General features: G+C 37.1%; 3 protein-coding genes across 3 annotated transcripts; 2 read left to right on the top strand and 1 right to left on the bottom strand.

Moving 5' to 3' along the window:
• Nucleotides 1–6,958: 6,958 nt before the first annotated feature.
• Nucleotides 6,959–11,401, bottom strand: LOC110898431 (protein LONGIFOLIA 2). Its single transcript, XM_022145216.2, has 5 exons — nt 10,983–11,401; nt 10,027–10,076; nt 8,641–9,942; nt 8,431–8,560; nt 6,959–7,686 (listed from the first exon to the last, which is right to left on the bottom strand). Exons 1-5 carry the CDS (start codon nt 11,125–11,127, stop codon nt 7,109–7,111), a joined length of 2,205 nt encoding a protein of 734 aa, XP_022000908.1. The 5' UTR covers nt 11,128–11,401; the 3' UTR covers nt 6,959–7,108.
• A 1,949-nt stretch (nt 11,402–13,350) lies between these two features.
• On the top strand, nt 13,351–15,503 carry LOC118487435 (protein FAR1-RELATED SEQUENCE 5-like). Its single transcript, XM_035984278.1, has 4 exons — nt 13,351–13,543; nt 13,681–13,728; nt 14,508–15,309; nt 15,386–15,503. Exons 1-4 carry the CDS (start codon nt 13,351–13,353, stop codon nt 15,501–15,503), a joined length of 1,161 nt encoding a protein of 386 aa, XP_035840171.1.
• A 12-nt stretch (nt 15,504–15,515) lies between these two features.
• LOC110901169 (protein FAR1-RELATED SEQUENCE 5-like) lies at nt 15,516–23,599 on the top strand. The gene is made up of 4 exons (XM_022148014.1): nt 15,516–15,644; nt 15,726–16,208; nt 22,756–22,842; nt 22,940–23,599. Exons 1-4 carry the CDS (start codon nt 15,561–15,563, stop codon nt 23,597–23,599), a joined length of 1,314 nt encoding a protein of 437 aa, XP_022003706.1. The 5' UTR covers nt 15,516–15,560.
• The last annotated feature ends 360 nt before the right edge of the window (nt 23,600–23,959 follow it).

The raw sequence follows: 23,959 nt of genomic DNA, 5'->3' as shown, positions 1-23,959 counted from the left end.
GTTTGTTTCTGTTTTGATTAAATCTTTACTAAACTTGTTCAAACTTGAGTCTAACTCATCTCAAACCTATGTCCTTATGCTTACAACCACTTCAATGGTTAGTTAGGCTTAAAAACAAGGTTGAGACATTCAAAATCAGAGGATTAATCCTCACAAACTTTCTGTTTTGTTCAAGGGTTTAACCCATAAGTAATGTTAAAGTCTAAGACTTAATGTAGGTGTGATTATGGATTAACTTGGGTTGTCCAACATAGATCCCCACATTACTTGGTGATTTCTCATAGTGTAGTTGTTTATTATTCTTGTATTAATATTAGTTCATAACCCTCCTTGTATGTTTTTACATCAAGTGTAGTGGTGAACCATAAGAGGTACCTAAATGGAAGCTTGTTCTTCCTACCTCCTACATGACTTCCATGATACTAGAGGTGCCTAAATGAAGAGAAATCTTCTACCTCATGCTTGACTAATGGACTAAATAATACATATGATACTTATACATATATATACTATTCGAACCCTTGATGATGGACTTGTGTTCATTCGTCAAGATATTAGAATAACATCATCTAAGACATAAGACTTGTTACAATTCTAATGAGTATATTACTCATGAAAACAGTAACCCTTGAGGTTTCATAGTGTCAAGAACAAGTACTTGGTGTTAAATGATGATTACTTTCTAATACAAATTCTTGTGTTTTAACTTCCTAAATCCCTACACGTCAACCTTCTAACCTCATCAACTACGTCACATTGGATAATCGAAAAGCATATGCAAATTTGTGAGTATACTCGCAACCCCCTTTTTATGTTTACCACTTTTGGGGGTGTAACATGTTTTACTATTAAACTACACTTAAACTTATTCTTTATGCAATGCACAAAACAATCCTTATACATGAATACTATGCTATGATACTTGATGCTTACGTGGACCATACTTATGTGATATGTTTTAGTCATTAGCTCTCACGAGCCTCCCTTCGACATGTATAGCGCTATAGGAGTAACGCACCGCCCCCCTTAAACTTGGGTCATGTTGAATTAATTAAACTTTCTTGCGTAAACAGAGGTTGGCTAGAAATATTGCATGCCACGTTAGGTTGATCTCGTATAAACTAAGTTGCCATGTGGATTCGTTTTAAACTTTTGTACTTATACTTATACTTATGCTTAAACTTGTATACTCGCCTTTGCTTTTGCATTGAACTTTATTTTAAATATGTTACAGGTTGAGGATGATGATGCTATGAAATGAAGTAGCGTTGATACCTAGATACACATATAGACGTTTAGGTTTAATCGTTGTATCAATTTTGATTATGTTGTATTGTATTTCCTTTGAACTTGACGTTATTTGATTTCTTTGTAATGTTGACAATTTATTTTATGAAAGGAAATCGGTTTATTAAATATTGTCACAAACAGTGTTATGAAGTCTCTAGCAATCTTCACACTTCGTCTCATCCCGATGTTTCCGCCATTGGTTGGGGTGTGACACTGCTGGTGTGTTGATTAACCCAAAGATCATTGAATAGAAAGTCGTATGGCCGTACTACGTTTGAGATGCCGCTTTAGGAGCATTCTCCCCTTGGACTTCCATCTGATGATAATCCGTTCGTTAGTTGACCCTCAAATAGTAGTTCGATCCTCGCAATTGGTCAACAAGTTGTCAATACATGGTCAAGACAAACGGTTCTGGACTGTCACCTTGATGAGTTTTTGATAATCAATACACATGTCCAACGATAAGGCTTATTTTCACGGATGTAATCAGGGCTCCCCAGAGCGAAAACTAGGTCCGACAAAACTCCTGTCCCGCAGTTCACGTAGTTGAGTAGACAGTTTTTGCAACTTATCAGGCACCAGACGATAAGAAGTACGAGAAATCAAGGCTGCCTCTGGTCGCGAGATCAATCTGAGACTCTAGCTATCCAATTGTGGAAGTAAACTTGAAAGTTCCTCAAGTAGCTCGCTGAGAGGAATCACGAACAATTGGTGGATCCTCGATCCTCTTTCCTTAGCCCAAACATTGGTAACGGTTGCCAACATAGCGGGGTAGTCCCTCCGTAGACGCTCCTGGCTTTCATTGCTGAAATGATACTAACCTTTACACCACACTGATGCTTTAGGACAGACAACGATTCACCACAAGGGAGAGGGATACTCAAGATTTTCTCCTTACAAGGTATATTCACGCTATATCTGGAAAACCAATCCACACTAACTATTACAACAAAAACCATCAAGGATAGCAGAAGAAAGGTCGATGTCGAACACTTGTCCCATAAGGTCGAGTTTGCATCCCAACAAGCACATGAGGTTTCAATTGTCTTGCGATCAGCCGATCCCACAACAGGTTCAGATTCAAGAAGCATCAGGGTTAATCAGAACAGAGATGAAGCGATTAGCTACTCCTACTAGCTACCATGTTGCTATTATGCCTGGCGTCGCTCACGCAAATCCTAAATGCCCTTCCACAAGCACCACTACCAGTGTTGTTACGGTTACGTGGATTCCCAATACTGTCATCGTTCCTTGGTTGACATTTTGACTTAACAACAGTCAATCCTTATCGAAGTCACCTTCGTTTCCATACCGTAGGCTAAGATTACGAGTACTTTGATGTCGCCGTGACTGTTGCCTCTAATGTCGCTGCTTGCAATGGTGTCTTGCGGCCGTTCACCAATAGGGGCCATCCTCTCATATTCCATGTCACGTCCTAAGGCACTACTCGTGCTAGCAGTTACACACCATACCATGCTATAGTCAATTGTCACCGTTTTGTGCCCCGATTAATTCATAAGAGTTGGTTCCCATAACTCGCTAGCTAGAGTTAAGGATTCGATTGAAGTCAATTTACTGGTGTTCGTTGCCGGTAAACAGGGTCATCCTAATACTGAGGTCGGTAAGGCACTACACTCATCCGCTTGTCCATCGTTCTTGCAAGTTGATTGAGTAATACACGGTATGTTGCGAGAGTGTTGCAGAAGTGATCACACTTCGGGATCTAAGACGTCAATACGTTAAGTTCCAGCAAACAAAGAAAGGTGAGAAAGGTATAGACCAATCATTCGCCGCTGCAACATCCAACACAGATACGTTCGTACTAGCACCTAACATCCTACACAGTTCACTAGACGTCCAGATATGTGTTCAGGTAATACTCGATAGCTTCGAGATTCGCAAGGATTCAGTAAGAAGTGAAAAGATCATGTTCGAGTAGGGGACAATCACTACAACGACTCCTATATACTGTTGTGTTTCACATTGATCAAATAACGGAACGGAATCCCTTTTTCACTCGTTAAGCCTCACTGGGACTCGCATGCACCCCACACTATTATTATGTGTGCACCCACAATAATATTGCGATTTGCATGCTCATCTCAGTTCCTCCTAACTCATGTCAAATGGTTCCTCAAACTCGAGTGCCAAATAGAGGTTATCATAACGATAAGATCTCAAGAATCTAAGGACTACAACACACCAACTACGCATCATAAAGTAAACTAGCAATTCATGAAATTATGCTATAGTGACGAGTGTGTGTTCGCAAGCCACATCATAAACAAGTGTACATTAGCCATGCAATGTATACAACAGATGAAAGAGACGAACCTTGCAATCTGGAGCTGAGTGTCATGGTCGTATTCTCGTTTTCAGAACTGTTCGGTTATAGTCTGGTTTTATAAAAACATTTTTAAAACCAAGTTCACTATAACCAGTGGCTCTGATAACGAACTGTCACACCAGCAAAATACCATGTGCGGAAACCCCGCGGGACGTGTGACGTACCAGGATCTAGCCACCAATCACATTGAACTCATAACAAGATTTTAAATAAAAACTTTCATTCATTAACATAAAGTATTACAAAACGTTAATTGTATTTCAACATACACAGCGGAAGCATAAATCATTTGTTTAGTGTTTCATAAACCAGATGTACGAAAACCATTAGACTCGTCTTGCGATTCCATGAACCTCGACCCATGACCACTCCAGCATCCTAGACAGCAAGTCCCAATTATATAAATCTATAGACCTGCAAGCATGCAGACAAGTGTGTCAGACGACGCTGTTGAGTTCAAAGTTTTGTTAACATGTTTAGTTACCAGATATGAGTATATTTCAATGATTTGATGTCGTTAATAACTCGATTACCGCAGATGGCTCCAGATTATTTGCCCAAACTCCAATGCCTCTATCAAAGCAATGGTGAAGACTGGGATCATTAGTTCACTCCCGACCTCCCCGGTGCGGTGTGAGGTTGCCAAACCTAAATAGCGCTATTAACTAATACCATGTTGCCTCCCCGGCAATAATCGGTAGAAGGGACTTAAGTGATAGATATGAGTGTATTAACCAACATCCCAATAACCCGACGTTCCTCCCCAGAACGTTTACCAGATGTCCCTCCCCGGGACGCATGCTTGGAAAAAGAGCAGTGAACTCACCTTAGTTTACTAGGTATATAATGTTACCCGTTCCCGTTAGTCAAACAGACCCTATCGTGATTATCAATTATATCGGTTTCATAAACACATAGATCAAGTACTCCTTATACAGACTACTCAAGTAGTGTACACATATATTATCATGCAAGTTGTAATAGTTGATCATGAAGTCCAACAGTCTATATCACACATCACATTTCCTTTCAACAGTTAGCATATGTGGTAAGTCATCCTTATAACATCTATCAAGTAATTCGGCTCACACAAATAAGCATGCAGGTTCACAATCATGTAGCAACTTAACTAATTCAAGGTATCAATCATTCAAGTGTGCGACCACGTAACTGGTCCTCCTACACAGTTCGGCCCAACCATACTTTATACATATGTTTGCGAGTCCATTTATTAAGTAGTCCAAACGATTGTGCGACTTTCTAAATAGTGTGCGATTCCGGTTCCATTTACGGCCCAACACTAAGGTGCGGCCCAAAAGAACGTGTGTGCAACCCACCAGAGAACAGCCCATAACAAGTGTGCGGCTTTCCCCTGAGTGTGCGACTCCCGGTTATGTGGCCCAACAGTCTTCGGCCCGCCATACCCATGTGCGATTGATTGCCGGTGTTTAGCCCAACTGGATTTATGTTCATCTAAGATTTGTGTAGCATTTAAATGTGCGACTGAATCGGTTTAATGGTCTGCTACACGCGTGTGTGACCTCGGTAGAGGTGTGCGATCTGTGGTTGTGCGATGGGGTGGTGTGCGACTACGTTATACGTGTGCGATCATGCATTACCGACTGTGCAACATGCCAATACAGGTGTGTACGCTAGCGGCTAGACTAGTGTGTGACCAGATTGTTTACAATTACACATTATGCATCACAGTGGTGTACGAGGTGTGTGCTGGGTGCCACCCACCCTTATGCGGTTCCATAATTACCCCCACCATACACTATCAGTCAGTTACCAACCAAAGTCTACTAAAACCCTAGTTACCTTTTAAACAATAATAGATTATTCCCATTATTTAATTAGACCAATCCATACATAATTATTTCTTGATCATGCACCCTAGTTCCTCAATGTTGACATTAATTACGAACAATAATGCCAATAGATCTAACGATCCAATCATCGCAAAGAATCGTCTACCACTAAACATCGTATAATCATACACGTATACGGTTCTAAATCACTGATTCATTATCATGCAAATCTTCCGTATTAACTAACCATTCAGTCATCGATGGAATTCATTTATTCACATTCAGTTATTGATCGTATTTCATACAATTCAAACACGGTTTCTAATTACTCTAAACCATAAGAACTTACGTGACCATAATCACCAATCACAAATCACGCAGATTCGCACATAGCAAGAACAATCAATCAAAGAATTACAACAAGTACGATTATACTAACCAAGGGGTCGAGGAGGGTATGCTGGAGTGATGAAGGTGATGTTTTTGAGAAGGAGAGCTCGCCAAAGAAACTGTCGTCGCTTGTGTGTTACACAGGAGATTAGGGTTACCAAGAATTTGAGAAGAGGATGCGTATACCCCTGTGTTACGCATACATAAAGAATTAGTTGGCTGGGCTCTAATGCAGCTGGATCGAAGAATAGGAGGGTGCGGCTTAGGTTGGGCCGACCGGCCCAAAAACACAAGACATACTCGCACAAGAGTGTGCGGCCGATAGTGTAGTGTGCGAGATGAGAGATGGGAAGTTAAGTATGATTAAATGGTACTATATGTACTAGTATTTCATGCAGTTTATAATATTTGAATATAGCGAGTCAGTATTCTCAATAAGGTTTAGCAAGTTTAGCTCCTCGTTACAACAAGGAATAAAGTGATATGAAACTAAAAGACTTGAAAATACGGGTTGTCACATCATCCCCAACTTGAAAGAAATTTCGTCCCGAAATTTGATAAGCATTCTCCGAGGAGCGAAGTGATATCACGATAGGCAAGTCAAGATGACTGTGGATTTTTCTCAGGTGCCACAATGATGATGATGATGATGATGATGATGATGATGATGATGATGATGATGATGATGATGATGATGATGATGATGATGATGATGATGATGATGATGAAATAATGTAAATGAACCAGGAAGACATGTGTTCATGTTCATTCGCTTATTAATACGAACGATTCATTAATAGGAATGAATGAGTGCGTTCGTTTAAATTTATGTTGATTTAATCAAATGTGTATTCTAGAGGCTATGGAATGGGCTTAGGTAGGCTTGGCCCGTTGGGCCTATCGGGTTCAAACATCCCTCTTCGGTAGCCATTTGATGAAAGGGCTTCTCTCCTCCCTCTCTACACACACTTACTGACTTGATTCTCAGAGCATTTTACAACGGGACCCTTTTAACTAATTTCTACGTGTTGTAGCTTATCTATTGTCTTGAAAATGCTAGATGACACAGTCCAACTCGACAACAAAACCCGAGCCATCGGATTCATGTGTATATATAATCTATTTCAAACTATAATATATACACACATTTCACTAATCCGATGAGTTTATATATATATATAGTCTATATGCATTTGACATTACAATTATACTTAGAAAAAGAAACATTATATCACTAGTAGGTTGTTGTACTATTAAACTGATGCCCTTATCATGAACCAGATGCCGCGACATTCTTGATCTCGGTAATCAAATCTTTAAAAATAAGCCGTTCTATATCTAACACCAGAGCTGGAACCTCATTACAATAGTCATCATCCCAGTCTTCTGACTTTTTATTAGTATGGAGATCATTTATTTCTATGCACAATTCTTCTAGAAGCTTCTTTGCATCTAGAATCTTCCCTTTTCTATTGCTTGTCTGCGACAGTTTTCGGACAAGTATATTATTAACAGTATCAAATATCAATTTTCTTTTGATTTTTTCCGATTTTGAGGTGCATTCTTTGGTTTTCTCCAAAATGTTGAACAACTCAGGGTTGATCAAGCTGCCTGTTGGATGAAGATGAACTATTGTAGTGGCAAAATCGAGATTTTTTAATAAACCCGAGGCGGATAAAATTTCTTTGATGTATATGTGGTCTTCATGTGGATTGATGGTAGCTTGCAATTCACTTTGATGAACATGTTGCTTAATGTTTTTGAGCTTTTTTTCGTTTAGTTCTGTGCTGCTGGTCAAGTCATCAACTTGACTCCATTCTTGTTCATCAAAGCATGAATCCTCATCATCTGTAAAGAGAAAAAGTAAAAAGATGGGTAATTTTAATATAGCCAAAATGGGTCGGGTTGGCCTGAAACACTTCTCTTCCAATTTTATAAATAATTATTGAAGGTTGTATGCCTTAAAAGTACACTTCTGGTGATTTTTGACCCACTCGACGTGTTATTGTTTTACTAAATTTCTATTTGGCCCGTTTGACCCATCGGAGATAAAAGCATACCCAAATTGACCCGTTCATTAATAAATGGATAAAATTGCTAGGGTTTTTTTTTATAACTGAAATTGACTCGAAAAGTTATGTGAATAATTCAAGTTTTATTTTTGTTTCATCTAATTGGTTCTGTTCAATGTTCATTAGGGTGTTCATAAAACTGTCCAAACTGAAGCAAGTCACCCACGTTCATGGCCCGACCGATGGTTTGGAACTTGGAACCCATTGTGTAAACCAAACCGGCCATTTAACCTTTATTATTTGTATATTATTTTTCATTTCAGGAGTATGCTATTATGTATATGCATTAGATCATGAACCATCTTTATAATTCTAGAAATTTTAACACATAATAAAGATTGTGAAATAAAAAAAAAATCAGTTCAAATCGATAAACTGGTTGGTCCCCGTCTGACCCACTCAATCCAGCCCGTTTTGGGTTTTTCGTTTTACCAAACTGTAGTCAGTGATTTTGTCTAGGATTCTCATCAAAACTGGGTGAAACGGACCGTAAACACCCCTAGATTAACAAGAAATGTACCTTTAAAAGCATATGATTTCTTCTTCATTGGAGATGGTACATCTTCTGTGTAAAATGCATCAAGAACTGAGACAGGACTTGGTTGTTCAGCCATTGGCTTATATCCCATCATCCTTTCTGCAAATTTATTCTGAAAAAAAAAAAAAAAACACTTATGTTACAAACCAAGTTCATGGCCAAAAAAGATCCAAGTTAAATACACATACTAACCTTGGTTTCTCGAGTTCGATCCTTGCTATCGACGTCTGGCTCGTTCTGTGAAGCAAAACTTGCATCACTTTCTTCACTCAAGTTTCTTATATGACGGGCATCCCTAAACGAACGGTCCCTTATTTTCGAGCTAGATACGATCAGATGTTCGTTCAATTGCTTTCTGATCTTTGACCGCTGATGTTTTGGGCTCACTCCAGTTAAGCAGTCTGTTGTATGTGAAGATGACACTTGTTGTTTAGTCCTACCAGTTGCTTTTGTTCCTGCAGGTGTTAAGTTTCTTCCATGTCCCCTGCCAGGGTTGACTTTCTTGACTTTTTGAAGAGTTGTGATTACAATGGAATCTGAAGTTAGAGTGGCTGGTTTAATAGCACTTTTATGGGGCTGTGTATTGTCTAACTTCATCTTTGTCTTCTGCATTGCTTCAAGTGTATGTTTAAGAGCTCTAAGATCCTTACCAGATGTTCTAAACCCGACTTCGGTCAGCCTTTGTTCAATATGATCATAAACAGATTGGCAGGCGTGATCAGGCCGCTGTTTGACTTTCACATTGGCCCGTTTTTCGACTTCCTGTTTCCATGGAGCTGGTTCTAGTGGAATTCTTGTCAATGCATTGGAAACTATAATAGTTTTATCATCTAGACAGGGTTTAATCTTCAACGCTTCACAGTTTATAACGTCTAGTCCCATTAACCGCGCCACTACACTTGATGGTGGTGGTTTGTTACTTCCGGGCTCACGGGTGACATTTGCATTATGCTTGATAGAACTTTTCTGACTATCCAAGGATAGCCTCGGGTGGTCTTTGATATTTGCATATGATTGTAACTTATACGGTGATACACGATCATCATATGAGAATCTTGATGTCTCCTTTACATCTTTTACTCCCATTGAAACTGGAACAGAAGTTTCCTTATGCTTAACAAGGTTTTGATCTCTTCTTTCATATGGAACGGGCTTCGGGGGTGGTTGTAAAAGCCTTGGGGAATCGACATGTGTCATTGTAGGACCCTTTTGTCCGGCTTTTGCAACAGGTTTAACTGGCACCGCTCGAGGCTTTCTAGTCATTGAGTCCTTGACTACATCTCTAATATTATCTACTGGCGCGAGACACAAAATGTGTTTATTGTTTAAGGTTGGAGACGCGGGCTCAGAAACAATGCTTGGGCAAAATGAGGATGGTTCGGGTTGTACTCGTTTACAACAATCAAAAGATGAACACGTAGATGAAAATGAGTTTCTTGATGATTCAACCGATTCTCTGTGTTTTTCGTTTATGACCGTATTCGGGCCCTGATCCTGTGAGTTACCAAAACTGAGTTCTTTGGTTTGAAATATTATCATGGTTGAAATATAAATCTATACTACAAACCTTGGTCTTACCTTAAATTTAGATGATGCATTGTTGAATTTGTTGTGAGTAACACTTTTACCTAAACAAAAGTTTATAAATAATTTAATTAGATGATTAAACCTTAACTGCTTAATAACTATCATTTGAAACATAAAAGTGACAGGTTGGCTTGGCCCAAAACATTTTCTTTTTCATAAAGTTAATTTCTATGATTGTTTTCTCCAAATAAATTTCTATGATTTTTTTCTCCAATTACGAGTATAATAATTGGATTATTTCATAAATAATCTCACTTAGTAGATACCATTAAAAACCAAACATAATTTCTTATTTTTTAGTAAAAGTCACTCAACTTAAATTTGGGATATTAAAATCATTAAACTTGTAAAAAGAATACATTAAAAAGTCCATCAACCCAATTGTGGTATATTAAAGAGAGCTTAATACACCAAAATTTAATTGAGAGGATTTTTCATATATTTTTTTTTAATTTTACAAAATCAGGGAGATTTTTTCTTACAAAATAAGAAATTATATTGGGTTATTATGGTATTATCCCTTTTATTGATTCAATGGTTAGGAGGTTTTGTGCATTAATACTATACCCTCTTTCCTTTGTAGCTATTTTAATGTTACCCATTGACCCGTTTAAGATCAAACACAATAACTCAATCAATCAAAGTAAATGGGTCGAAACAGATTATAATATGCATATAGTTTGTTCATGTATTTTTTTATTTTTTTTTTATCTTTTTGTTAATAAGTTCTGTCATCAAACATAGACTCAATATATTGCTTGCTTTAAAGTATAATTTATTTCTTTTTGTTACATCCCTATCAAGAATTTAGTTACATTTATATAATTATGTTACCAATTATGAAACTTAGAGCAATAGTTACCATAATGAAAGACCTTAGATATTGAATTTGATAGTCAAAATATTTTTCATATGAACAAGAAAACTACTATTAACTACACACACACCTTGAAGTGGCTTCTTGTGATGGTTGCGGCGTTGGCCAAGTAGGTAACGCCGATCAAAGAGCTGAAAAATCCCATTCATGCATCCCAACTGCTTCTGTATATCTTGTTTATCTTTTTCTAAGGTATACATAACCTCAGTAGACATTTCTTTTCCACTTTTGGAAACTAACAACCAAAACTAAACTGCTTTTTCGGTTAATAGCACCAAGAATATACACTTACCGTCTTCTCCTGTTTTCTTGGTTTTAAAGAAGACAAAGAATGTGCAGAACCAAGTGAGTATTTATTTCTTGATTCTTTTACTTCTTTCTAGCTTTTTTATTGCGAAGAATTAAAAGCTATTGTTTTTGGACTCAAAAAGAAAACTAGAGGTGTAGAATGGGGTTTAACTGCATGTGGGTTTTAATTGGTGACAAATTTTAGGACTCAAGAAAGAAGTATTGGCATTATATATGTATCATAATGGGGTGGGGTGGGGTAGGTGTGGGTTAGATCTACTTTGGCCTTCCACTTCCAAATGAACATAATAATGTAGGTGGGATCTAGAGTCTGATATCTTCATGTGGAGATTGTCTAAGTTATACAAAAGGGTATGTATTTTTATTTATTTTTTTAACGACAAAGTAATATATATATATATATATATATATATATATATATATATATATATATGAGTAAATTACGTTTTTGGCCTCTATGGTTATATCACATTTACTATATTAGCTCAAAATAAGAATTTTTAACATATCTGCCCTCATGGTCTCTATAACTAATCATTTTGGCCCCTAAGTCTAACCATATTTTAGCCCTCATGGTCTCTATAACTAACCATTTTGGCCCCCATGATCTCTAGACTTAGGGGCCAAAATGGTTAGTTATAGAAACCCTAGGGGCAGATATGTTAAAAATTGTGATTTTGGGCTAATATAGTAAAAGTGATATAACCACAGGGGCCAAAAACGTAATTTACTCTTTCTCTCTCTCTCTCTCTCTCTCTCTCTCTATATATATATATATATATATATATATATATATATATATATAGGGTAAGGTTCATGCGAGAACCACCTTTATTGCGAGAACCGCGAGAATCAATGTAGACACAACCTAAAATAGCTAAAAAAACCTAACCCTCCCCCCCCTCCAAAAAAAAAAAAAAAAAACCTAGCCCCCCCTCCTACAAGCTAAATGCTAAAAACTAAAACCCCAAAAAAACCTAAAAAAAAAACTAAGCCCCCCCCCCCCCCACACAAGCTAAAATGCTAAAAACTAAACCCTCAAAAAACCTAAAAAAATCTAAAAAAAATTAATATTTTTAAGTTAAAATCGCTACTTTTAGTAGCCAAAAAAATATTTTTTTTTAAATTTAAAAAAAATTGGCTTCTAAAAGTAGCGATTTTTTTATAAAAAATATTAAAAAAAAATTTTGTGTGTGTTTTTTAGCTATTTTTAGGTATTTTTGGTTGTGTTAACATTGGTTCTCACGGTTCTCGCAATAAAGAGTGGTTCCTAACGGATCTTTGTCCTATATATATATATATATATGCTAAAGATAAAAAGAAAACCACTTTTATTGAGAAAACCCGGGAAACTCTAAGCTCCCGACTTTTTTTTTTTTTTTTGAAAAAATTAACACACGTAATATACATGTTTTTAAGAGTTTTGGGCAAAAAAAATCGAAAAAGCACCGACTAGATATTTAAAAAAAAATAAACAAGTTTTGGTGTAACATATGTTACATTTGCTGAACATATGTTACACCAAAACTTGTTTATTTTTTTTTAAATATCTACTCGGCGCTTTTTCGATTTTTTTGCCCAAAACTCTTAAAAACATGTATATTACGTGTGGTAATTTTTTCAAAAAAAAAAAGTCGGGAGCTTTGAGTTTCCCGGGTTTTCTCAATAAAAGTGGTTTTCTATATATCCTTACCCTATATATATATATATATATATATATATATATATAGGCTAATTATAAGAAGAAAACTCACTCCAGTTGACTAAACCCTGAAAACTCACACATGTGGCTAGGATTGATCCACGTATGAACTTAGATTAAGAGTAGGCAAGGGCATAACCGTCTTTTTCCCTCTTTACCTTTTGAGATTTGTGTGACCCCTTTTGATGTGTAAGTCTGCACACGCAGACCTTTCAAGCCCTTTCAAACGTTGCTTGTTCTTGTCATGGGTTTCATTAATTACATTTTGTACTTTTGTATATTAAAAAAAAGTTTCTAATATCTTCTCTTTTTGTTCTTCTTACATATTCATGGATATAATAGTCTCGCATCTCATTTATTTCGAACCAGAGAGAGTGCAGTGAGAGAAAGAAACCATACTCACCATTGAAGGCTATTTGCATTTAACATGGCTGATTCGAACAGCCAACACCATCGGACCGTTTTCGGTGGTACGGAGACATTCATTGATCATCCTGGTTCACCCTTAAATGTTGTTCCTCATAATCTTTCACCTGTTTTTGCATTTAATGAAGATGAAGATGCATTGTTTGAGAATAGGGTTGTTGAAGACCCTGAACCTATTTCTTCAGAGTTTCCAGGTGAGTTTTTTTTCTGTTTTATTAAATGTACAGCTTCAAATGCATACGAGTACTTTTGTAAATTAAGGATTTCTTGTTTAGTTTTTCATTGGATTGTTCTTGATTCATTTTCTTTGTTTTTTATTTTGTATGTGTAGTTCTGGATCAAAATGCCACAAATGATGATGAAGATGGTGTTCAGAATTGTACTTTTACACAGTTGCTATGGTCATTTTTGTTTATGTGAAACCATGATTTTTTTTCTATAGGGTTATTGTAACATACCCTTAGTTTTATGCTTCGTAGTTTGTTATTATTATTATTATTATTTATTTTATTTCTTTTGTTGGTAGAGGAGGAAATGTGTGGTTAGACTTGTATTTTTATTTTATATGAAACAAGCTTTTATATTTTGTAGAAGGTGAAAAATGTGTGGCTACACTTGTATTAAGTTTTTATGAAACAAGCTTTTATATTTTGTAGAAGGTAAAAACATGTGTGGTTACACTTGTATTAAGTTTTTATGAAACAAGCTTATATATTTTGTAGGAGGTAAAAACATTTGTGGTTGGACTTGTATTTTGTTTTTTTATGAAACAAGCTTTTATATTTTGTAGAAGGTAAAAAATGTGTGGCTACACTTGTATTAAGTTTTTATGAAACAAGCTTATATATTTTGTAGGAGGTAAAAACATGTGTGGTTGGCCTTGTATGAAGTTTTTATATTTTTATTGGAAGGGGAAAACAGGCTGGGAAAAACATTCGAGTTTACATTTTTGGGCTACATAAAAAATTCCACCAGCATCTACACTTTTTGGTAACCAAAAAACAATGTACTACCATGTTTTTTTTGCATTTTTAGTGAAACGTGTTAAACTTGTTTTTGAGAATACAATGTTACATGTAAAAAAAAGTTTTCAACCTATACGTGTTAAAATTTATTAAACAATACAATGTTTTCTAAGACTCGTGACCTTTTTTGTAGGTATTCATGCGAACGAGGAGTTTTATGTTCACCACACACCCAATGGCACTAGAATGTGGTGTCCTAATGTTCCTATTGTTTTAAAGCCTGTTGTTGGTTCTGTATATGGAACGTGGAACGACGTGTTCAGTATGTACAAGGACTATGCTGTGTATTCTGGGTTTTCTATTCGTAAGGGGCAAACCAATAGATGGAAGGGTTTTGTCACTCACCAGTACATAAGGTGTACTAAATATTCAAAACCACAAATTAGGCGTAAAACTGATACCTTGGAGAAGTCAACCTTGACTATTAGGCAAAGTAATTTCACAGTGACAGATTGCAAGGCTAGTATACTGGTTAAGTTTTCTGAGGGCAGCTCTATGTGCATAGTGGTAGGGTTCCATGAGCACCATAATCATCCCTTTGTTGAGCGTTTTAATTGTGACCTAAGTAGGATTTCAAGGAAACTACCCTTTACATCCAAACAGTTTATCCATAACATGAGTTTGAACAGAATTGGTCCAATTGTTTCTCATAGAGTTTTAGTATCCCTGATGGGTGGACATCACAACGTACGTGGGACGCCAACTGATTTTAAGAACTGGAGCCAGTCGGTTAGGCTTTATATTGGTGATCGTGATGCGCAACTTGTTATAGATCGTTTGAAAGAAAGATCGGAGAGCTTACCAGACTTTTACTATGAGTTTGTGGTTGAGAAAGGGCAATTGAGGTCGATTTTTTGGGCAGATGAAATTTCCAAGATAAACTATGAGGTGTTTGGTGATGTGTTAGCTTTTGATGCGACTTATCACACTAACAAGTAAGGTTTTGCAAACTGGCACTTTTTTTCCCCTTTAACATATTATTACCTTTTGTTTTTTTTCTTTGTCATGCAGGTACAACATGATTTTTGTTCCTTTCACTGGTGTTGATAATCATAAACAATGTGTGACATTTGGTGTTGGCTTGCTATTCAATGAAACCACCGAGTCTTACAAGTGGTTACTTAAATAATTTCTGAAGGCACACAAGAAGCAACCAAAGTTAGTTCTGACGGACCAGGACCCTTCAATGAAAGCTGCCATTTCAGAGGTTTTCACAGACGCTCGGCACCGCCTTTGCATGTGGCATATTATGAAAAAACTTCCAACCAAGGTTTTATTAATTTATCAATCTTGTTTGAGAAGTTTTTATTTTGTTACTTCTTTTAACAGCTTGGGGTCCTGTTATTTATAGATTCATGGAGACCTATTACAAAACTCTGAGTTAAGGGCATTGATGCATCGTTTGGTGTGGAGTATTCACATGAAACCATCTACATTTGAGACGTGTTGGCAACTTTTGATGGAGGAATATGGGTTACAAGATCACGACTGGTTGAATGATATGTACTCAATTAGGGACCAATGGGTACCTGCCTACTTCCGTGATATCCCAATGTGTTGTCTGATGAAGACCACATCAAGATGTGAAAGCTCTAACTCAAGCTTCAAGGTCAACTCTACTAGTGCTAACACACTAGTTCAGTTCATGCTATGTTATGAAACTAGGATAGACAATCAGCGTTACAGGCAACGTGTTGCAGAGTTTAAAACCTCATCTAGTGTATTCATGGACAGTACTGATTTAGCTATCGAGAAGCACGCTTTTGAGCTGTACACACATGCAATTTTCACAGAGGTAAGAAAAGAGATATACAAGGGGAAGTTGTTTTGTTACATTGTTGGGATTGAACCCTACAGAGGAACAGATGATGTAAAGCCAAAACTGGTTCAAAACAGTGGATTCATCATAAGCAGCGGTTTACTCTAAACTTTCCCCTTGACAGTGGCTCCAACATCTGATGCAACTCAAAGTACTGATATTCTACAACAAATGTTGACCTACAACAATTGCTGATTCCTAAAGACTGCTGGAGACAAAGCACTGATGTCCAATCTACTGATGTCTCAAAATACTACTGAAGTCCAAAGCCCTGTTGAAGACAAGCACTGTTGAACCAAAGGCCTGATCAACCAAAGGTGAACCACTGCCCAACCACAACAGCGGCTTAGTATCAACAGCAGATTCAACAGCGGCAGTTTAACTTGTATCTTGTAATCAGTTGTTTAGTAAGCAAGGTTTGTACCAGTCAGTAGTTACAGGTTGTTAGTTTGTTAGATGTCACTATCATGGTGACGTCAGCTGAGATGCTTCAGTGGTTTGGTTTGCCTATAAATGGAGCAGTACCCTGTACTGTTACATTTGATCGTTTTGAGTGAGTTCTTCTCCTCAATTCAATCCTTCCATCTTGTGCAACCAGCTCTGGTGTATCAGGCTGAGGGGGAGTTTAGATTGTAAGCTTGCATTGTAATCTTTTGCTTTTATGTAAATCTTTTGACTCAATGAAAAGCAATTGTTTATCAATCTATATTCTCCTTTGAATGTGTTTACAAAGTTTGCTACTCATTTCCGCTGCACTTAGTATTCGTGTTATGCAAACAAACACAATCATGATGGCCCCAGATCCTAACAATTGGTATCAGAGCTTGGACAGTAAAATTCGATCTAACAATCAATTTGACATAACAGTTCAGCTCAAAATTTATTGATACTGAGGTTGATTGTATTTAGTTGAAAAACAGAGCAACGAGAAATCATGTTCAAAATGATGGATCAGACACTCTGTAAAACAACCAAGATGTCATATGACACACAAACTTCACATAACAAGTGATATCATGCATAAAACACCTATAGCGCTCAGATCTGAAAATAAGTCTAATAACTATGGTATAATCTCTTTATTTTACAAAATTGATTTCAATTGTTGTTATGAAGGTTGTGATGTTTTTATCATGACTGCTGCTAAGGTGTTTACCTCATGTCAATGAGAATCTATGTTCGGATGATAACATTAGTGTTTTTGTTAGCATAAAAAGAGGGAAATTAAAACTTTAGCTATTTAGATCTTATGTATTGAAAAACAGGTTGAAAATCCTCTAGAAGGACCAAAAATCAACTGTGTTAAGAATACATTAAGAAAATCAGCAGTCAAAATATCCAGATCATGAGTAATGTGGAATTTGGCATAAGCAAGTGCAAAAATGTCCAAATCTCTCAAAACATTGCTGAAAATGATTTCGGATTGAGTATTCTTTCCTGGAAAACCTTCCAGTAAAAAGTTTCAATACTTGTCTATGGAAAGGGCAAAAAGGGAAAGAAGAAAAATTACAAAAACTCAAAAGTGTGTTTATCTCGAAACTTTTTGAAATAAAAGGAAAAAGAGTATAAATCTAAAATACTTGAGAGTCCACAGGTTTATCCTTCAAAAGGAAAACCAAAAATAGATCTGCATTTTTGGTCAAACATGTGTCATCAATCAACCATGCTCAATCACCGTTTCAGGGAAGTTCAGGTAGCAAAAGTATCTCCAGATAATTTTCAATAAAGAGGAATAGGCCAAATTTCTCAGAAATTACTCACATGGTAATAAGGTTCACAAAGAACTTTCAAAACCTTTGTGAACAGGCTCCTCATAGTAACAATCAACTGACAAGGAAATGGTACCAAACAGTGGTTACAGAACTTTGGTTTAAACCACTGACCATTATCCTAAGCTTGAGAATGAAATGATCTTGACCTTATTCGAAGTTACTTTAACTCTTGAGACACACCAGATCTAATTGATTTTATTATCAGAAAACTTTTACTCTTTTTCTTTGTAAAGTTTTCTCCAAATAAAACAGGATATACTATTCTTTATTTTTTAAGAATGATATATTTTGTACTTTTACTTGTTTTTGATAGCAAAAGTTCAAACACCTGTCAGGATGTAGAACCCTTATTTTTTTTTTTTTTTTTTTTGTGATACTATCCTTGAAAATAGATTAAAAGGAAATGGTGCAAGTGTCAAGGTCATGTCAAACTCAAGTTTGTTTTAAACATTGATCAAAGATTGTTTGCTAACAGACCTTAAAATTCTTGGATGCTCATGTTGTAATTCAAATATTATGACACAAAATGAGTAGCCATAGTAAAAAGGTTTCCATCATCTGGGATACTAAACCACTGTCAGGAACCTATAGAAGTATTCAAAACTTTTAATAAACATGTGGTAAAACCTTGAATGCTGAAACAAGTGAATTCTCTGCATTAAAAATCCCTGTAAAACCTGCTGTTATGATTAATTTTGATGAACTTGCATCTAAAATGTGTTTGTCAAGAATTTGATTCTGCATGTAACTCACAATCACCTTCAACAGATGTAGGACATGATACTAAAAACATTTCCATCATCAGAGCAGCAGATGTACAAAACAGCTGTTAAAGCTCATCCACTGATGCACAAACAGTGTTTGACCAAAATAACCCTATAATTCTCTACCACTACTTCACCAAACCACTGTTGATAAATATTCATAAAAAATGGATAAAAAATTATCAATGTGCCAAACCCCTCCTTCAAATCCTTTCACATCCATTTCAAGCCACTGCTGGATCATCAAAGTCACCAGCAGTGGTTAGCTCAGATGAGTCACATCTGCAGCCTCACCTTTTGAACACCAATGCCATTTTAAAAATTCATTCATGTTTCCATCCTCTTGACAACATCAACGAAAAAGGATTCTTTTAAAAAGTCAATCCTGAAACACTTGTTCTCTTGGTGGCCTTCTACCATTCCATCAACAAGTCATGTACCTTATAGCACTGAAAGACAGTAAGTTGGGTAGCTGTCATTTAAGAGGAGCTTCAGCAGTTCTGTGACAACAAGTTTGAAAATCTTGTGCCACAGCCAAAGGATGAGAATCTATTTAGCAAAAAAAAATGGGTCCTCAAAGAACATTGCATATGTTGAAGCATGGTTGACAAGTTTTATCAAAATCAAAATAAGTACAAACATCAAGGTGTTGACCGTGCACATGCAGCAGATATTTCAAACCACTGAATAAAGAGTATTAAGATGCTGCTGCTGTTGCTGAAAAGTCCAACTGTTTATAACTTCAAAATATGTTATTGAATTTTGGTATAGTTGCTCAAAAGATTGTTTTTATGCAGGGCAGTCAAGTAGCTGAAATATATCATCAAAAGTTCAATATCTCATTGATTCACCATCATTCATTATCAGACATCACTTTGTGAGGGATTGCTATAAAAGGTTTGATTTCATCTTTAACATGTCCATCCTAAAGATCAGTTAGTAGATGTACAAACTTAAAAATTGGATCCATCTACTGTTAAAAACTTGATCCCTATGGTTGGAGTGCTAAACATGGATTAAAGCAAGATTTCTTGTATTCCATGTGTAAATAGCATAAAAATGTTTTTAAAAAAAATAACCTTAAAAATAGTTTAAAATTGAATTTTTCAATAAATCCTCAAAGTTTGTTTCCAAAACACAAGCAGAGGTGGCTTTGCAGAATTTAGCAGCAACCACTGCTCCTCGGGTATCTGCTGCTGAGCCCACTGCTCAAGGTGATCACAACAGCAAAACAACTGTTGTGAAACCCACACCTAAATCCACCATAAGACCAAGACTAAAGAAAATTCAAAAGCCCCCCAAACCTACAATAAAGGCAACTCTGGAAGATGAGATCCCAGAGCAACTGCCAGTGACAACACAAAAGTCACTAGAAACCACTGCTGCTACTTCCTCACAGCAGATGGTAGAAAGGTCTCAACCCATGCCTCAAACTCCTCCTGCTTCTTCTCAAAAAGAACAGGTTGTAAGAACAGGGACACCAAATTATGATGCTCTGGAATCACTTGATTCCATCATCCACAGCCCACTGCCCGGGGCAAATTCACTTTCAACTCCCATCATCATTTCATAAATACCACCATCAATAATGACCTTGTTGCATGCTTTGGATATAACTCAGAAATAAATCAGTTCCTCTCAACCACCTATCACTGAGAGTACACTCCAACAAGTGACTGAGTCTGATGCTTATACCTTTGTTATCCCAGCAACAACTGGGGAGGTTACACCCCTTGAGTTACGAGTAACTCTTGGTGGTAGTTCAAGTGAAGCAGCTACTACAAGTGCTGACCCCACTGGTTTGCATTTGGACAGTAGTTACATCAATAAGACTTCCTTGGAGGCAATTCCTTCCAAAGCACCTTTGACATCCACCGGTGGATCTGTTTTGACCACTGGCAACATCAAAAGGTTGTCAAGTGTTGAAGGAAGAAGACCCCAGTACCAAGAAAAAGGGGCATCAGTGGTTAATGTTTGGAGTACACTCCCTACCTCAACCACTGATAGTGGGAAATCAGATGATCCCATTAAATTGGGTGATGGTTTAAGGTACCTAGAATTGAGTATTGACGGATAGAATTGAGAAACGGGATACCTCTGTTGCAGAAATCTAAGAAATACTGCATCAGTTGTTGAAAGTACAAATGGTGCAACCCACTGCTGTTCCAACTCAAGCACTTGCTCCACCACAAGCACCTGCTGCAAATGAGCTATGGAATTTATTTCAACCCCTGCACTTATCTTCGAAAGAGTTGATGATGCCAAAAAGGGGGAGAAAATGACTTTGAGGAAAATCTTTCAGTAACTTTTGCTGAAACATCTGTCAAAGAAAAGGAAAAGGGAGGTGATGAAACCTTGAAATTTCAAGCAGATGATGAAGATACACAAATGAGGATCGTTCAAAGTCAAGTCAATTCAGCTGGTCTCAAAACCACTGCTGATATTAAAAAGGGAAAGGGATGAGAGCGGAGCTTTGGTTGAGAAAAAGATAGTTCTGCAAAAAGAAAAAGAAGAGGTTGGTACTTCATTAAAGAAGACTCCTGTTAGAAAAACAAGGCAATCAACCACCACAGCTTCTAAAACTAAGCCAGTTACTATTTCAACCACAACTCCTGTTCCCACAAAATCACTTGCACCTCCACCATTAACACACACCACAACCACTGCCATCCCTACTAAATCAACCACTGCCCCATCTAAAACATCATCATCATCACAAACACCACCTGCGGCCATCCTTTATCAAAAAAAAAAGGAAACAAAGCAGATGGATGCAGAAATACCAAAAGAAGACCAAGCTTCAGAGAAATATATCATAAAAATGGTTCTTCAGACACTTAGAGCAGAACTACAAGAAACAGCAAAATCTCAAGACACTGCTCAAAGTTGTCATTACCAGGCATCATTCTCCAAACTCATCACGCAAATAAACCTCTCCCAAGAAACCCACTGGACTCAAAAATACTAAAGTGGATGTCTGATCAAAAGACCCACGTATTGACTTTGCTCAGGTCCAATGGTGAAGTGAAGCATATATCAAGGGAAACAACACTTGGCATGGGTGTTGAAGATTTGTAAGATCTCCCTGAGCTTACACTGTGCAGGGATGAGGATGACACAGATTCCATGAACTTTGAATTACAATTCAAAGGACAAGTCAGGGAATTATTGATGAAAAATAAAGATTCTGAATAATGAAGTGTTTTGGCATCATCTGTTCCAGGGGGAGATTGTTGGGATTGAACCCTACAGAGGAACAGATGATGTAAAGCCAAAACTGGTTCAAAACAGTGGATTCATCATAAGCAGCGGTTTACTCTAAACTTTCCCCTTGACAGTGGCTCCAACATCTGATGCAACTCAAAGTACTGATATTCTACAACAAATGTTGACCTACAACAATTGCTGATTCCTAAAGACTGCTGGAGACAAAGCACTGATGTCCAATCTATTGATGTCTCAAAATACTGCTGAAGTCCAAAGCCTTGTTGAAGACAAGCACTGTTGAACCAAAGGCCTGATCAACCAAAGGTGAACCACTGCCCAACCACAACAGCGGCTTAGTATCAACAGCAGATTCAACAGCAGCAGTTTAACTTGTATCTTGTAATCAGTTGTTTAGTAAGCAAGGTTTGTACCAGTCAGTAGTTACAGGTTGTTAGTTTGTTAGATGTCACTATCATGGTGACGTCAGCTGAGATGCTTCAGTGGTTTGGTTTGCCTATAAATGGAGCAGTACCCTGTACTGTTACATTTGATCGTTTTGAGTGAGTTCTTCTCCTCAATTCAATCCTTTCATCTTGTGCAACCAGCTCTGGTGTATCAGGCTGAGGGGAGTTTAGATTGTAAGCTTGCATTGTAATCTTTTGCTTTTATGTAAATCTTTTGACTCAATGAAAAGCAATTATTTATCAATCTATATTCTCCTTTGAATGTGTTTACAAAGTTTGCTACTCATTTCCGCTGCACTTAGTATTCGTGTTATGCAAACAAACACAATCATGACGGCCCCAGATCCTAACATACATTCTAAACACGGAGGATTGTGATGATGTTCGTGTTTACTATGTGAATCAGTTGGACAAGCGAAGCAATGCAACCAACACATTCACGGTAACTGTGTTGTATCCTTATAATGACATCTTTTGTTTAAGCTTTCATTATGCTTTTTTTCACAGAAGGTTAATAATGTGTTTTGGTGTTTTTGTAGGTTAAACTTGAGTTGAGAAATCAGTCGGTCTCTTGTTTATGCAACAACTTCATCCGTATTGGATATCTGTGTAGGCACATCTTTTGTGTTTACCGGGTAAACAATATCGAAAAAATCCTTGCCCAGTTTGTTGTTAAGCGTTGGACTAGGGACGTGCTTCCCAAAAGTATATTTTCTATTGAGCATCGATACTGCGTTGACACCCGTCCACAAGCTGCTGCGAGAAGTCAGATTCTTAAGATTGTAACCGAATGCGTAGACGCATTAAGAAGTGATGTTGGAGGACTTTCTACTTTCGCTGAGCAGATAAAGGAACTGAAATCCAAGTTACTAAATGGAGGACCAGTTGATGACGTAGCGAAGAATGATAACTATGCTGCTGTTGTAGAATTGCTTGGTGTTTCTTTAGATGGGGACGTAACTCTCAACAATCCAGGCGGGATCAGGAACAAAGGATGCGGCAAACGTCGACGATTGTCTAGAGCATCGCAGGATGGAACGAGCAACTCTGCTGTCAAACCTCCCAAAACACCAAGGCTTTGCCGAACATGTATGAAGTACGTGACTGGGCATGATTCAAGAAATTGCAAGAAAAAGAAGAAGAATAAATCGGATAACGAGGATGAGGACTCAAGCTCTGGGAGTCAGGAGTCCACTTGATTTGGTATTTATTTTGATGTGTGTGCTGTGCGTGTTTTGAAAACTTGTATGACGCCAACGTTTTGGTCTCCATTTTAGTGGAGCGGAACTAAACTTTGATCATCCCTTTTGTATTTTTTGGGCTACCTTTTTGTAGATGCACATGTTTGCATGTGTAGATTATCTGAAAATGGATGCACATGCATATGTTTGCATGTTAGGATGTATGTGGGTTTGGTATGTATGACGGTTTTCAGTTTAATGACTATGGTTTAATTGATCAGTTTGCATTATGAAATGATATGCACAATGTTTGCGTGAAAACTAAACGTTGTTTGTTCAGTTTTTTGCCATTTTTTGTCGACATTTTTGGTTGAAGCT

The sequence above is a fragment of the Helianthus annuus genome, chromosome 15, assembly GCF_002127325.2.
Source record: "Helianthus annuus cultivar XRQ/B chromosome 15, HanXRQr2.0-SUNRISE, whole genome shotgun sequence".
NCBI classification, from domain to species: Eukaryota; Viridiplantae; Streptophyta; class Magnoliopsida; order Asterales; family Asteraceae; genus Helianthus; species Helianthus annuus.
The sequence above is the reverse complement of the archived record's forward strand: the minus strand, read 5'-3'. Positions and strand labels throughout refer to the sequence as shown.